This window comes from Cottoperca gobio, chromosome 22 (assembly GCF_900634415.1).
Source record: "Cottoperca gobio chromosome 22, fCotGob3.1, whole genome shotgun sequence".
Taxonomy (NCBI): Eukaryota; Metazoa; Chordata; class Actinopteri; order Perciformes; family Bovichtidae; genus Cottoperca; species Cottoperca gobio.
In genome coordinates this window covers 12,190,076-12,207,522 of record NC_041376.1, presented here as the reverse complement: position 1 = coordinate 12,207,522, position 17,447 = coordinate 12,190,076, and the positions used below count along the sequence as shown (strand labels likewise).

The 17,447-nt window shown below is 41.7% G+C and overlaps 1 protein-coding gene across 1 annotated transcript in view; it reads left to right on the top strand.

Annotated features, from left to right (window-relative positions):
* LOC115027778 (ryanodine receptor 3) overlaps positions 1-17,447 on the top strand; it is a 110,059-nt gene that overhangs the window by 6,139 nt on the left and 86,473 nt on the right. Inside the window, exon 3 of the mRNA XM_029461266.1 lies at positions 15,501-15,620. Within this exon, the coding sequence (XP_029317126.1) occupies positions 15,501-15,620 (120 nt within the window). The remainder of the gene's footprint in view (positions 1-15,500; positions 15,621-17,447) is intronic.

Below are 17,447 nucleotides of genomic sequence, written 5' to 3'. Positions count from 1 at the left end.
TTTAATAAGGTAGTGTAGGAAGCTTCCTTCTCAAAGAAGAACCTGTTTTCTTTTCTTATGGGTTGTACAGCTCTAACATGTCTGCCATTTATGTTTGCAACCAAGAAGAGGGTAGAAAGCCTTGATATGACAATACTGACTCAAAATCCATTAACTGGATATCTAAATTTGTTATTGAATACTTATTGAGTAGTTCTTTGACCCGAGACAATTTGAGTGAGCAAATCATCAACAAACATACAAACAACTACAGATACATTTATTTATTTAATTTATTAAAATTAAATCCAATTTTCCTCATATACAAAGTCATACAAAACATTAATACACAATGTAGCCAGCATCAAAATAATTTAATAATTAAAAGATATTAAACAGCAACCATTAAAATATTACACCTCCACTATAAACAATAACCAGATTCACTGAAGTGAATTATATGAACAGTTCACGTCTGCCGGCCTGTAATCAGACAACCCTGTTCCTAAAACATTACGTCCCCACACACTTACTTTTTAAAACGGAAGTAAAGAGTTAAAACAAGACATATATTATTTGTAATGAACGTAATTTTACCGTATGAAAAAAAATACATGTGCATATCTATGCCTAATAAACTTCCTCAGCTCATCAAAGTTTTGTAATTACTTGTTAGTCCTCTGCATAAAGAATCGCTCCCTGACGAGTAATTGGACTAACATACCTGTTCAAATGGGTTTCTTATTACAGTTAAATAAATTACACCCGCCTATTGCGTTCCCCTTTGCATATATTAATTTAATTGTTATTCACACCAGGGACAAAATAGCTATTGTACCTAGACCAATCCTTCCCTGGCACAGTTCACTTTATTCAGAGGCAAAATGTTTTTCTCTCCCTTATCTTTACAAATAGAGCTGATGTCGATGAGTCGTAGTCCTTTTTGGTTCTCGGTAGCTTCTTTTGTGCTTTGGCCACCTCCTGATATCCATGGTTGGCTGCGTTGGACCAACAACAATGCAGTGCAATTAATTCTGCGCGCTCCACTGACAGCATATAGAAAACATGCAATCATTACATTGTTGCAAACTACTCCTACTTTCAAACATGGTTGCACGTCTTGTCAGCAATGGAAGATATATTATCCCAACTCAATGTTTGAAATGTACAGTATGTTGAGCACAATATGAATACATCTACTTGGAAGGTGCTGTGCTGGCCAAAAAATACCATAAGGCTCTGTTTGCACTTGCCATGTTAGCTTGTTGCTAGCTGCCGCCTCCTCCCTGGCTAGCAGAGCCATCTTTGCATCTCTGCTTCTCTTTGCCATTGCTTCTTGGCAGTTAATGTTGGCTCACAACCACAAGGCTGTATTTTCAGATAGGCTGTACTTCAAAAGGCTGTAGCTATTCATTAGTCACTGATAGTAGAACATACTGTTTGTGCCCCTATCACAATCCTTTACTGGTGTGTAGCTTTCACACCTTTGCCTCTAAAAAATAATCATTTGCTTTCATAAAACCTAGCACTGCATTGGCTGTTGTTTTAGTTGTAGTTTCAAAATACGACATAGTTTACGTTGATCAAATCTTGTCTTGTCTTGACACATTGATAGCTAGTTAGCTTAGGTTAGCATAAAGACTGTAAGAAAGGGGAAATGGCTAGTTTCTGTCAAGATGTAAATACAAAAAGAAGATATATTACGTGTTAATAAGGGACCTTTACAGGCACTCATAGGTTGATTTTTATATATGTTTTACCTTAAGACAGAGCCTTGCTAACTGTTTCTCCTTGCTTCCAGTCTTTGTACTAAACTAAGCTGCTCTCGGCAAGCAAGCAATAGGCTAATCGTATTTCCCAAAATGTTGGACAATTTTACAAGTTTACAAGTTCATTTTGAAACAGGAACGTTGTAGGTATGGTAGAAGTACAATAGGAAGAAAACACAGATGCTACATGTAGGAAGCCTTTACTTTAGTGTTTTTTCTTAACCAAGGAAATAAGAAAACCGAAGGCTCGTTTCTCTGAGTCTTCCCAGTGTTGTTAGGCTTTCTCAGTTTTATCTTAGTGCCGTTTTCATTTGATGATGAGTCGCTACACAGTGGGATATGCTGCACCGCATCAATTATATCCTCCTCCAAGGTGTCACTGCTTGCTGCCAATTTACCCAAAACCAACCAAAGAATCATCTCCTCTGTTCTAATTAGCTGCAGGGATGGCACCAAATACATTCAGCAAGAAAAAGTTTGCCTCAATTAAAACTTTAAATCTTGAATCTGTAGCATTGAACTATGTACAGCTTTCCATGGAGATGTATTCAAATGACTTATGTGGACAGACTCATGTGCGGCGCAGACATCTGGTGATGGAACTCCAATAAACACCATTATAAGAAACAGGAGGGGCTGATGTAGTTTTACCCAAACCAAGAGGAAGTATCGTATCTATTAGTCCACTTCGTGAGAACATAACCTTCCTAAATGACCGTAAATGCTGTGCAGCTGAAACATTTTAGGATTTCCCGACATGTGCAACCGACAGCCCTGTTACCACAGAAACAATGTCAGTGCTTCAAACATTTTGCCATGGATACAAATCATTGAAATGCTCACTACTTTTTGTGCCATGCTTGTGAATCATTCTCCCTCCTACATAAAGCAGCTCTGATATCTGCCGTAATTATGTCCAATGTTCTGTCTCCCCACTGTGCCCCTAATAGGCCATTTAGAGGAGTGTTTACTCCTGCAATCTGCTGCTGTTGAGGCTCACTTAGAAGGAGAAAGTTGAGTGTCTCTCTCTTGAGATTTTAAGCAAATCTTGACAGTCTTCTGTAAATATAATACCAGATCATTATTCTGTGGGCAACATACTCCCAGTGCCACCAGTGCATGTTAGAGAAGCATCTTATTGACTCGACTGACGGTGTATAATTGAGTCTTCTGCAGGATCTTCACACATGCGTGCATCCAGCGCTACAACAATCGCTGTGTTGAGATAACTAGTGATGTTCCCCCTCTACGTGGGTGCCAAAGTCGCGTACTTTTCATCTGATATTGACAACGGTGGCGTTTCCCACCTCATAAAAGATTCATACCTCTTTAACAACCACTGCGTTGCACCACGGCAGCACAGACAGGGAGATATCACCTTCTTTATTGGGTCTTGTTGCTGCAGAGTCAACGATGTGCGTTTCTAAAGAAATGCACCCTCCTGCCTTGCCAAGCAAGCAGGGTTGAAGATGCATGGGGGTTACAGCGAGGATAGTCATGGTGACACACGAATGCATTCCAGTACATGTTGGACCCAGGTGAGGTAACGCATAGAGATAGTGGAGCTTCTCTTTTATTCCCCCACTGAGCTGAGTATCTCTGCAGCATTGCTTAGTTTTTTTTCTCAGCCCCCGGTAGCACACCCTCTCAATGTACAAAAGTGTTTCTGTGGCAGTATAGCAAGGGAGCTGACACTTCAAAAGTACCTCACCAAGCTTTTAATGGCCTCTTCCTGAAATATATGACAAATCTGAGGGCTGCAGGTTGATATTTGATGCAGTAAAAATTGCAGTAACAAGAGGCAGTCTTCCGACGGATGAGGGGAAATGAGATGACGGGTTTTTTTTTTCAGCAGCTTTTACCTGACATGTTGCTCAGGGTGATATTCCCTAAATTTGGAAATTGTCACCAAGTCAAAGTGTTTCTTTGTCTCTCTTTTTATCTGTCTTCTCTCGTGTGATCCTTTTCTCTGAGTCTCAGCTGCGCTTTAGCTTTGACACCAGAACCCTTCACCTGGGCATCATCACCAGTCCCCAAACAAATAGAGTTTGACACAGTGGTGTCTTAGCTGTACTTCAATCTCAGCTCTCCTCTGTGCAAGCATGTGGATGAGTGCTCTGAAGAATTTCAGTCGGGTCAGGCCTTAAAGGACAATGTGTATTTTTATCCCGGAGAAGCTGACACTGCGATCACTGTTATTGCATATATAGGGAATAAGGATAATATTGTTACACTGCCCAGGTCTCTGCAGAACAGGGTAACAGAACATCATGTATTTATTTCTCCTGTTTGTGAACAGATCATCTAGTTAGAATATAAAACTGTGTCTTTCTTAGCAAAAGCCAAGTGTTGAGGGCAATGTTCCCTTTAGAGCTTTGGATTGTGGGATGTATGGTGATTTGATCACGTCTCCATCACACACCATGGACTAAATATAAACATGCTTGCATTTGATGAGTCTGTTTTAAAGCGACAGTTCAACCCAATATCAAAAATAGATAGTTTTCCTCTTACCTGTACTGCTACTTATCAATTTAGATTGTTTGGTGTGAGATATCAGCCATAGAGATGTCTGCCTTCTCTCAAATATAATGGAACTAGATAACTCTTAGCTTGTGAAGCTCAATGTGCTAAAAATAACAAAAACAACTGATAGACAGCACTACAGGTAAGAGGACAAATATTTAGTTTTCATTTTGGTGTGAACTGTCTTTTTAAAGTAATAGTTTAACATTATAATGAATATGCTTTTTTGCTTTTCCTACCAGGAGTTGATGAGAAGATCTCTCTCATATGTGTTACATACATCTTATATAGAGTTTTTGCATAGATTGAACAAACAAATTGTAACGGTGTAATTATTGAGCTTTAGAGATGCTAAGCAGAATTATTTTTCTTTAACCTTTGGACAGAGCCAGGTAAGTTGTTTCCCCATGCTTCAAGAAATACTCTTATTTTAGCTTAGCTTAGCATAAATACTTGAACTGGGGAGAACAGCTCGCCTGGCTCTTTCCACCTCTAAAGCTCGCATCTTGTTTGTTTGATTTGTACAAAAACAGTTGTGAAGTCTCACTGGTTGCCTTGACTCCAAGTCATTGCTCTTTGCCAAGAAATAGTTTAGCACAAAACCCAAGTTGTCGATTTATACTTTTTATTTTTTTATGCAAATTAAACAAAGCTAGCTTTTCCCTCTGTTTCTCATTTATGCTAAGCTAAGCTAACTGTCTCCTCGCTTCAGCTCTATATTTAATAGACAGACACGAGAGTGGTATTGATCATCTCATTTGACTCTCAGCAAGAAAGCAAATACCAGTAATTTCCTAAAAATGTCAAACTATTTCTTTAAAAACATTGGCAGGCAGACATTGTAGACATTTAACATTGTTGTAGTTTGATATACAACAAATAACATGACATCCTTTCTTTGTGGATTGGCTTCAGGCTGTGAGATTGCTGAAATGCCTGCAATCACTGCTCCCGTTTGATAGTCACATATACATTACTTTCACTTTCTTGACCTAAAAGCAAAGTGTAATTTCCATCTCCACCCCCGCTTCGGCCTCCCTCTAGCGTCACAGTTGAAATTGTGAGTCGGGCTTCGCTTCCTGCACGCATGATGTTTTACAAGTGCACCTGTTATTGCTGCTCTCCCTTTGGACCTTCCAAGAAGACTCTTCCTCTAGAAATTACAACACATTGCACTTGTCAGAAAGTAAAAGCAGAGAGTTTTTTCCCACTCTCTGTTTTGCCACAAAACGTCTCAATTCCCTCGATAACTGAGGCCACTTTGTGGAGAGGAAGCAGAAGTAGTGTGAAGTGGTTTGTTGCTTTTGTTCCCCGGGTGCACTAGCTATAGCGCTGTCACATATTGCCCCTGAGCATCCCCAATGCCATCAGGTAGCCAGAGGAAGAATGCAATACTAGCCCAATCTTCTTCCATGCCTCATGTCGAAGCACTTTAAAACATCACAGAGATGTTCCGCTACAATTTCCTTTTTGTTTTTGTTCAATAGTATGGACAGTGGAAACCTAAAGAAAGGAAATTAAAATGCTTACTTAGCCTTTCACATTAAAGTCACCGCCGGGGAGGGGAAGCAATGCTGCGAGGTGCAATGAAACACTTTACGGCCTCCCTCCTCTGCTCCTTCAGTGCTGAAACACACAGGCAGGCTTAATGCCTGTAGACCTGGGAGGAGTAACACTTGTTTTATATACTTTCTCCTCACATGACCTGTCGCAGCCTTCATTTTTAATGGACTAATATTGTAACTTTTACGTATTGTCTCTGCTCTATTATACTCTCTTACATTGCAAAGCTAACAGCAGCTACAACCATTCTGTGCCATTTAAGGTGTAGCCGTTTTTCACCCTGCAGCTATTTGGCTCACAGTGATCGCCATACCCGTCCAATCTCCGAGATGGATTGCCTCTGTCCATATGGCTGCTGCTGTTCACTGCTGTATAGTGTGAGTGTATGGTGATTGTGTAATTAGATTGCCTACAGTGATTAGGCAGTCCAGGTCTGAAGCGCAATATGCACCAGATGACTGTTACACACACACGCACGCACGCACGCATACACACACGCACACACACACACACACACACACACACACATATAGATGCAAACAACTTGAGAGTATCAAATATGGATGGGGTTATTGAACCGCCGCAGATTAAATTATTTTGCAGGGCCTTGGTGGTATTTTCTCGTTTATTTATTCTTAGAAAGTTGACGCGAATCAATAAAGTTTTCTGCCAATTACCTCCCCCAAACCAAGCTGATATAGAGAGTTAAAATAGTAGTTTAGCTATTTTTCACAGTGCTGTAGATATTGAAGTAGAGATATTGGTCTGGTAAAGGAACCGTTGCAGATGTGGGCCTGTAACCTCCATTGAGGCAAAGCAAATTATATACTGTATATAAATGAACTTGACTTGAGGTTTGTAGATTCTAAGTTTCGATCTACAGGTAGAGCCCGCTGCGTACACATGGGAAATGTGTTTAATGATTTTCCAAACTACGTTCTGTATCCATGCCAGTGCAGTCCACAATGCAGCTGCATGCATTTCGTGCCAGAGACTGTCCACTGACACTGTTCAATAACAAGCTGTAAAGCTGTCATCCTCAGCACCCATAGCGAAGCCTTTAAAGGAGGCTGAAATTTAAGCGGGTGTCAAGATAAATTTATAGTTTCACTTCGGCCTGTGGATTTTAATGGTGTGTGTGTGTGTGTGTGTGTGTGTGTGTGTGTGTGTGTGTGTGTGTGTGTGTGTGTGTGTGTGTGTGTGTGTGTGTGTGTGTGTGTGTGTGTGTGTGTGTGTGTGTGTGTGTGTGTGTGTGTGCGTGCTCTCTATAGCTCTGTTTGCCTTTCTCTCTTTCTGTATATCTCTCTCTCTTTAACGCTCTGTCTGTGCTCTGAGGTCAGCATGTTCACCAGTGTGCCTCAAGATGAGCATTAGCTCTCTCATTTACACAGCAACACTGAGTCATGAGAACAAAGCTTCGCTCCGCTCGTCCACATTTTGTTTCTTGCTCTTTCCATCTCTGCTGTGTAATCTCCACCAGAATATTCTGGAACAAATGTTTCTTGTTTTACAGTGCTTCCTCTGATACTGGAGGACCAGTATATGAAAAGATTGAACAAAGGAAATATCCTACAATTATTGTCACACAAATAGTTTCAGTCCAAGTGTTGGTGCTAATAATGTGACCTTAATTCTATGCTTATTAACAAATACAGTATAAAGGACCAGCATAAATCATAAATCCCTCTTTAAGTTTGTGTGTAACATCCTTCCTAAGTTCTTAGTAACTTTTAAAACAAGTGGCACCATTAAAATGTAAGAAACTTCTTAGCCTGTGAAGACTTCAGTTATGTGTAAATTAGCTGCTAAAACAAATCTGTAGCACCGTCCAATCAAAAGCTATCAACTTTGTAAACAGGAAGTCACTGTGGAATATCACCAAACCCTTTGTGAATGCAGGCATAACTGTGTTTTATTTATATTTTATTCATACGTACATAAAGAAATGTGTTTCAGAGTTAGCAGCATTCATGCAGTTTAGTAAAATTAAGTTATTTTGTCATTTAGCAAAACGTTATTAGCAACAGTTTGTAATTTCAGGTAATGCCAATGTTAGTTTTGGCAGTTGTTAATTCATATGTACTACTTGGGAGCAGAGTCTAGTGCTCCGAGACTATAGGATCATTCAATCCTAGAAAGGAGTTTGAATCTGTGTACTGGAGCTGATAACTCACCTAGATTTGATCCTTAGTGACAAATACAGTTTGAGCACCTGGTCCTTTTTTGATTCAGACGATTCAGAGGTAGTTAAAAGAATAAAAACGTACGGTACACAACGTTATGTCATATATAACATACATAATCTACACCTGACAGGACCAAGAGGCATTAACAGATGGGTTAGGCCATTAATTCCCCTATGTTTTAATAGTGCGTCATTATAGACTGCAGTCCTCTCCTGTGACTGCTGTAAATAGCTTTCCAATAGGCCTGGGAAACACCTGGTCTTTTTCCTGTACCTACTCTGTGTGAGTGTTAGTGAAGAAAGACAAGTCGGATGTGAGAGCGTGTAGGGGGTGCAGCCACTGCCCAGCTGTATTTTGTCCTGCAGTGCCCGACCAGCTGTATCAATCTGTCCAGAACAGAGTCTAGGTGTGTGAGCCAGCCTGTGTACAGTGTTGACTGGCAGCAGGCCCCTGGTGATTAGGGAAACTTATTAGCCGGTACACTGTAGAAACGGTGTCAAACAGGGACAAAGGCAAGTGGAGGCAAGCGCTGTGGTCTGGTGTGTGTGTGTGTGTGTGTGTGTGTGTGTGTGTGTGTGTGTGTGTGTGTGTGTGTGTGTGTGTGTGTGTGTGTGTGTGTGTGTGTGTGTGTGTGTGTGTGTGTGTGTGTGTGTGTGTGTGCTGAATAGGCTTAGCTTGCAGGATATTTTTCCATCACTCGTGTTTCTTTCCTTTCTTTTTTCCTCTCATCTCACCTGTGCTGCCATACCCTTCAACCTCCTCCCAAAGGGCCGCTCGCTGCCACCCTCAGATCAGTTTGCTGTTGAATCTTTGGCACAGAATCAAGCTGAAGAAGACGGAACAAATCTGACCTCAAAGAGCGAGGCGGGGAGCAGAGAGCTGCAACAGCTGTGAGAATGGAGTCTGGATTTTATCACCACAAGCCTTTACTTTGATAGGGCATACTTAGCAATGGCAATTTCTTCATAACGGGAGGTGTAATAGTCTTTTCTTTATGAACTCCTTTTATATTTACAAACCCTTTCGCACCAATGCATTTTTGTGAGACGATTGGTAGTTTGGGTTGATGCAATTTTTGCTATTCAGCTTTATTTACCACGTGGTGACAGAACGTGCTGTTGACATGGACGCTTGGCTTGTGGCTGTCGGGTGTCAAGGAATCTTACAAGCCAAAACATGCTTAATGGGTTTAAACGGGAGTCACATTAATGATGACACTACTTGCCATGTTGCTCCTGTCCTACGGGAGTTGTAACATTGCAACTCCCAACGTCCTTTATTATGCAGTGTTTATTTTCTCTGCAGCATTGATGCTTAAAACTTGAGGTAGAATATCTCCCGTGAAAGAAGATGTAATGTCATGAGTGCTGGGTGCAACATAGTGCAAGCAGTGGTTATACAAGCCTTATGAGAGACATTGGAGCAACAGATGAAATACCAGAGGAACTCAGTTGCCATCACAGCCAGACTCATAATGCTCATAAACAGGAATAATCCTGTTTTCCTGCAGAGAGGCACTTTTCATGTTTTGCTCCAGCTTATTTGCGCTTGTAAGAGATTTTCGGACTCCAGCTTTACAGTAGTTATTGTAGCGCCTCCAGGATGTACTTGAGAATACATTGCCACAGCAGTGCAACCCTGCACAGTGCACAATAAGGTGGCTAGAGCCTCTCTACATTAACTGATGGCATGCATTGCACTGCTACCTGCGGAAATGCTGTAGACATCTCTTCAAAACAAAGGCTTAGATACTCCAGACTCAGGCTTTGGTTCACACTGCTTCTGCTTATTCCAGTACTTAAGAGGAAGCCGCCACCAGAAAAAGTTACACTCCACAAACCCTGAACTTCTCATCTTTGTTGTCTGGAGGGCTGGAATCAAAAACGGTGCATGCGTACATAAAAAACCTGAGCTGTGCAGAAAAGAGACGGAGAGAAAAAGAGATGCTCTTATAAGATGCCTAATGCCAGAATAACTTTTTCACATAATAACCCATTAGGCTACGTGCCTTTAAACTCTGTAATCACTCCTTACTGTCATCAATAATGATCATTTATTTAGAAGCAGTGTTGTCAGTGAATAAGTCTAAGGCAGCAGCGCCACACAACCAGGCCGAAGGCAGCACTGGCAGGTTTACATGAGACAGTGTCTTTAATTTCAGTTCAAATTCCTTTGATGATTGGCTCACTGCAGCCTTGTTGAGGAGACCTTTGGTCTGTCACTATGCAGAAATCTCCACCAATGTCATTATTCCCCTGCGCACCGGGAGAGCGTGATTGGTTGAAACCAAGAAAATCAAATGAGCTGTCATCACGTCCCGCTCATTGATATGCTCCAAGTGTAACTAACACAAGTCTCATCTCTGTTTTACTCTATTGTTGTTGTACACGCGCACACACACACACACTCACACACACACTCACACGTATACACAGTGGAGATGACAAAGGCATGATTTACACAGAACAAAGGAATAAGACTGAGAGGGCAATGTGTGAGAGGGGGAGTATTATGATGGAGTGAAATTCAATCTCAAGGTGCCCTTGTAGTCCCAGCTCACTTCTCACATTGTTTAAGGACAGCTGAATGAAATATTGTTTTCTTTAATCTACTGTATAGAGAGCTGAAGCCCGGACGTCACATTTGAACTGGTTGTTGTTCCACTAGCTTCTGCACTTCAATACAATCTCATTGAGTATTTCTAGCCATGATAGTGGCGTAGATGGATTGTAATCACTTTGGTAAAACCCCCTGAAGTTGTCCTCTAGTGCCAACATCAGGTCAGCATGTGTTTAGTGCTAATTAGCTAATGTTAGCATGCTAACACGCTAAACTAAGATGTTGTAAGAGGTGAACGTTATACATGCTAAATATCAGCATGTTTTCTGTGTTTCTGTGTTTCTGTGTTTCCAAGCACTGCTGTGCCTAAATACGTGGTCATTCCTATATTCCCAGGGTCCTATATTCCCAGGGTCCTATATTCCCAGGGTCCTATATTCCCAGTGTCCTATATTCCCAGTGTCCTATATTCCCAGGGTCCTATATTCCCAGTGTCCTATATTCCTAGGGTCCTATATTCCCAGGGTTCTATATTCCCAGGGTCCTATATTCCCAGTGTCCTATATTCCCAGTGTCCTATATTCCCAGTGTCCTATATTCCCAGTGTCCTATATTCCTAGGGTCCTATATTCCCAGGGTTCTATATTCCCAGTGTCCTATATTCCCAGGGTCCTATATTCCCAGGGTTCTATATTCCCAGGGTCCTATATTCCCAGTGTCCTATATTCCCAGTGTCCTATATTCCCAGTGTCCTATATTCCCAGTGTCCTATATTCCCAGTGTCCTATATTCCTAGGGTCCTATATTCCCAGGGTTCTATATTCCCAGTGTCCTATATTCCCAGTGTCCTATATTCCCAGGGTCCTACATTCCCAGGGTCCTATATTCCCAGTGTCCTATATTCCTAGGGTCCTATATTCCCAGTGTCCTATATTCCTAGGGTCCTATATTCCCAGGGTTCTATATTCCCAGGGTCCTATATTTCCAGGGTCCTACATTCCCAGGGTCCTATATTCCCAGGGTCCTATATTCCCAGGGTTCTATATTCCCAGGGTCCTATATTTCCAGGGTCCTACATTCCCAGGGTCCTATATTCCCAGTGTCCTATATTCCTAGGGTCCTATATTCCCAGTGTCCTATATTCCTAGGGTCCTATATTTCCAGGGTCCTACATTCCCAGGGTCCTATATTCCCAGGGTCCTATATTCCCAGGGTCCTATATTCCCAGGGTCCTACATTCCCAGGGTCCTATATTCCCAGTGTCCTACATTCCCAGGGTCCTACATTCCCAGGGTCCTATATTCCCAGTGTCCTACATTCCCAGGGTCCTATATTCCCAGTGTCCTACATTCCCAGGGTCCTATATTCCCAGTGTCCTATGCTTTTGACGAAACTAACATTGCAGAGATTGCTAAGGGTTATCTTTGCCGCTCATATTGCAAACAAATAAAGGGAGATGGTAAAAATCTGTTCAGTCGCTGTGGAGAATCAATCATCTTCAGTCTAGATGAAACAAAGTGAAGCAGACAACATAGTGTTGAGAGAAGTTATATTGAAGGGCTGTATTTTTGGTAATTTGCATTATTAAAAAAAGCGATGTGATGATTTGAATTAGGTTTCCTTACCTCCTGACAAAAACACAAAGTTCCAGTTTTTCTTTTGATCTCTATACAGCACTCTGATTCTCTGACCTTTCTCATTGCTGCTACAGAGATCGTTGCGTACAGTCAGACAGAAGAAGCAGAATCTCTAAAAGTCTGATGTTTTTTTCAGATTTCGTAAACTGACCCATCTATTTCCAAATTGAGGAGAGCATCTTCTTCTTCACTGACATCACTGTGTGTGTAGCTTTACTTTATGCATGATTGATAGCAGTGAGGGCCCCCTCCTCCTCTGTAGCAGCCAGGTGCAATCTGGGATGAGTGAGTAAGAGGAGTTGGTGACAGAGGGCGAAAGAGACAGACAGAGAGGCAATGTCAGATACGTAATTGTACTTCGGCGTGGGGGGGAGGGGCCAGCCGTGGGCTAGACAGAGGCAGAGACATGAGAGTTAGCCTCTCTGATTAAAGAGATAGAGTGTGTGTGTGTGTGTGTGCCCGTGCCCGCCTGCGTGTGTGCATCTTGGCACTCAGACAGGCAGGAATGCGATGCGTGGATCGATACCGTACTTATACTGCCCAATTCAACCCGATGCTCGGTCCCTCAACAGGGAGACTGATTGCATGTTCCGACCCAGCCACCCTGTTAGCATTATCTAAAGTCTTTCCCATAACAGTCCCATGAATGACATAATCAATTCCAGCCAGTAAAATGTCAATTATATCTGCTTCCTACTGAACATACAGTGTGTACAGTATGAATTCCGTACTGTATATTATTGATGGCGATATTGCCCAACAATTAAATGATGACAATGCAGGATATTTTTTGATAATGGTAATCAATAACTTCAACGTAATTAAAGACTGATAATTCATTTTTTTATTAATTGTATTATTTATTTACTTTCCAGTTTTTCAGAAGAAACTCCACATTAGAGGCGGAGTTCTGTCAATATCTGTTTCCCCATCGTTTTGTCTTATCTGAGCCCAACCGCATCTCTAATGCAGCGTTCATGTCATATGCAATGACTGTTGGACAGATCCCCATGTTAAGTGTTTACGTCATTAAGACAACTGTTTACGGAGTTGGTCATTTGAGGAATAAAATACTGAGCATTGATAATATCACCTGACCTGAAGAACGTAGTCATTTATAAACCTTTGTGGCATGGAGTAACGGTGCAGGTGTTACCTTTTCCTTTTATTGACGCTGTTTTTCTGATAGCATTGCACCGATGTGATGTACATATAATAACTTGCATTCAACTCATTGACAATATAACGCCATATTTCATGTTTCCCAGTCATAGTATGTCATAACCCTAACCTGTCATGAGCCTGCAACCACAACCTAATCTAAACTCTAACCCTGCAGTGTAGGTACATGAAACACTATTCAGAGGGGCAACAGACTTTAAAACAAGACCTACACCAACATAACCTTATCTTATCATGTGATACATCAGCATGTTATATTTATTTTTTATATATATATATATATATATATATATATATATATATATATATATATTTGTCTTATTATCATGGAGAGCAACACTTCCTTCTTAGACAAAGGCTCAATGTGCTTTGAATTGAAATCTCTCCCTGGACCACATCTGAGGCACACGTGTGCATCAAGTCGAGAAAGTGACATGCGTGTGTTTTCAGGGCTCCGAGGCTTGTCGTATTGATTTTCATGTCATGCTTCTAAAATTACAAATGTTTAAAACAAAGCTGTACATGCACATGCACTCAGAGACATGTAGATGCTAGTCATCTTTATTCAGTCATCTCTCTCATAGCATAGCATAATAGCATCTCTCTCTCTCTCTCTCTCTCTCTCTCTCTCTCTCTCTCTCTCTCTCTCTCTCTGTCTCTCTCTGTCTGTCTGTCTGTCTCTCTCTCTCTCTGTCTCTCTCTGTCTGTCTGTCTGTCTGTCTGTCTCTCTCTCTCTCTCTCTCTCTCTCTCTCTCTCTCTCTCTCTCTCGCTCTGTCTCTCTCTCTCTCTCTGTCTCTCTCTGTCTGTCTGTCTGTCTCTCTCTCTCTCTCTCTCTCTCTCTCTCTCTCTCTCTCTCTCTCTCTCTCTCTCTCTCTCTCTCTCTCTCTCTCTCTGTGTGTGTGCTTCCTGCTACTCTATAATGGAGTGCTTTACTGTTACTACTACTACTGCTGCACTCTGCGCTCAGCACAATCCCCCTTACATTAAATAATGCAGCTGGCCATTGTGCAGAAGTTCCCCCCGCACCCCATCACATAGCAGCCCATATCTGCAGATTTATGCTTGCTCTGCGATTGTGAAGAGTAACTATGTCCAATTCAGCGTTTATAGGGCCAACACTATAAACATAATCAAGCCATTTACACAACAGCAGCATCAGATGTTTGTTTTCAGCTGTAGTTCTCCCAAAATAATGCTTATTGGGGGAATTTCTCACGACTGCACCTGTCTTTGTTATGGTATATAATTGATACGTCTTCACCTTAATACCTACATGGCTCATCATCTGTGTTAAAGATTTCAATTATTTATAACTGTGTATGTATCGTTTTAACATAAACACGGCATTGAAACGCTATATATAACGCTGTTAATTATTGATACAATAGTTTGTTTGTTAGCCCTGTGCCGATGGCTGTTTGTGCTGATTTAAAAAAAGGCTTGTCCAATAGTCACTTACTGTAATTCCCTTATACAAATATCAGCATGTGACGGCCAAAATGTATAGATTGTGTATAGAGTTTCACTCTTTAAGGGACATATTTAGGTTCTTTTGACACTGTATATAGGTTAACTGGATCTAAGTGATAATTAATGCAACATCAAAGCCACGTAGTGTCTCTCTTTTACGTACATAAATGAATGCATTCACTCAATTCATTATTTTCTTTTTAAACGTGTGACGCTCAATTGCCTCATTTGTACCACATAAACTGAGTAAACAGCCTAAAGGAGATCGGGTCGACTCAAAGGGATCCACCGTGGTTGGTCTCTGTTTGATCATCACATTTAGACGGGAAATCCCCCCAATTAGCTGAGCAGGGGCAGAGAAAAAAGCATCACTTGTAAGCAGGAGGTAAATACATATTGGTTATTAGAAGGAACTATTTGTGGCGCACTCGACTGCTTAGTTTTATATTATTTTTGTACAGTATGGAATGCTACTTGAGTATTACATATGATATTTTATTAATCCTGATATAAATATTGCATGTGTGGGCGTGTGTGGATGAAGTGGGGTTCTGTCGGGACATGACGCACCCACTCGCAGTGTCTACATGCACAGACACACAGACTGAAGTCCGTTTTGTCTTGACAGGATGATGAAGTGGTGCTCCAGTGTGTGGCCTGCATCCAGAAGGAGAATCGCAAGTTCTGCCTGGCTGCTGAGGGACTGGGCAATCGGCTGTGTTACCTGGAGCCAACATCTGAGGCAAAGGTAGGCACGGAGACTCCACTCTTGCACGGTTTGATTCTCTCTGATCTGAAAAGCTTTCAGTGGATCACAGAAATGTATGTTATTGTGTTATTATTGTCTTCCTTTGATCGTCAAATTCAGTTTGTTTTCTGTACAGCTATATAATCAACAATAGGTGCACACACACACACACACACACACACACACACACACACACACACACACACACACACACACACACACACACACACACACACTTATCAAATCAAAATTGATCCAAATGAAAGATTCACACAGACGAGAGCTTCATGGAGACCAAGCATCAATTTAATTCATCCTTGTTTAAGTCCAGCAAAGATTCAGTGAAGCTAAGCGGAGACGCACAGACGAAGGCAGCTCAGCGCGCCTTCAAAGCTGAAACGACAGCTCACATCCACCGCAGTCCCCTTGATCAGCTCTTCTTCCAAGGGTTCAGAGACGACGTGGCATCTCCGTGGACCCGCCGCCGGATGATAATTCCTCCGAAATTACGCACCTGGACGTGTTTGATGGATTGTTTCACAAACAGTGCTGTCGTTGGCTCCAGTTGCCCACGGCTTTATTGCAGTGGAGCGGAAGCTGTAGCTGCTGACGCATTTCATAGTTTGTTCGACTAAGTGCAAAGTTTTAATTACGGCAGTTGAGATAAATTAAATTGTTTGCCTTTTTAATCGAGAGGCTGCCACCTTAATGCAGTTCTCTGTAACAAATTACGAAACTAGTTCATTGAACATGTTAGCGATCAAGCTAGTATGAAATATAGTAAGAAATATGTGAATGATGATTGGCTGTTGCACTGAATCGTTTCCCCAGAGACTCTCACCTTTCGCCGGCCCCTGTTGCTCTGCTGCTTATTTGGCATTATTGTTTTCCCATAGCAAAGCCTGTCGACGGCAGGCCTAATGGGCTTTGTCCGCATTGATTGTCTTTTAATCATAATCCATTAGTATTGTCTGAGATTCATTACGGTCAAGCTATGACACCAGGCATATACAGTGTGTAAATGTGTAAGAGACACACAGATGGTTTTCAGGGAAAGAAGAAGCAATTAAAGATTAATGTACTCCTGGCATTTACTATATTCTCTCCTTTCCACAACCCTTTCCTGCTCTCCAACAGCTCTCAGTAAGAGTTTGTGTGTGTGCATGTTGGGGGGGTATAGTGCGCAGAAGGAGGTGAGGCTTTCACCCCATATTGGACTGTAATTACATAAGACAGGTGTGATGGATGTTCTTCCTATCTGGCACTTTGTCTTCATTGCCTGCGTTTTTTATGAAAAGCCGTCACCCCACCTTTAGGATCAACGAGGGAGAGGTGAGAAAGACCCAAAGATGGCCATTTGGAAGCGGGCCTTGACAACTGAATAGGATGCCTCCTTTCCTTGGTGAACTAGTCTAGTAATGGGACACAGAAAAAGGAGCGCAGGATGAGGTTGATTTAGAGTTTGCACAGTTTAAATGGCAACATCAATCAGCCTGTGAGAAGCTGGTTGATCTTGATATACGACAAGCAGCTCTCACCTGTCAGCGACTCGATGTTATCCCCACTGGATGGTAGGTGCCCACATACTATAATGGCAGTGATGTCTTCGTTGTGTGTGTACCAAATGTGAATCGAGACAGATTTCCTCATATACGCCAACTGACCAATTGTTATTTGCAAATCATCTGTTTTGGCTCCCATCTTTTGCCACTTCAATTACCAGTTTTAGCAGCTCCTTCAATTAAGCTGGAAACCAATGTCAGAGTAAGAGGTCACCTCCATGGGGGCAATCAGCTTTAGCCCTTTTCGACCCTATCTCTGGAGACG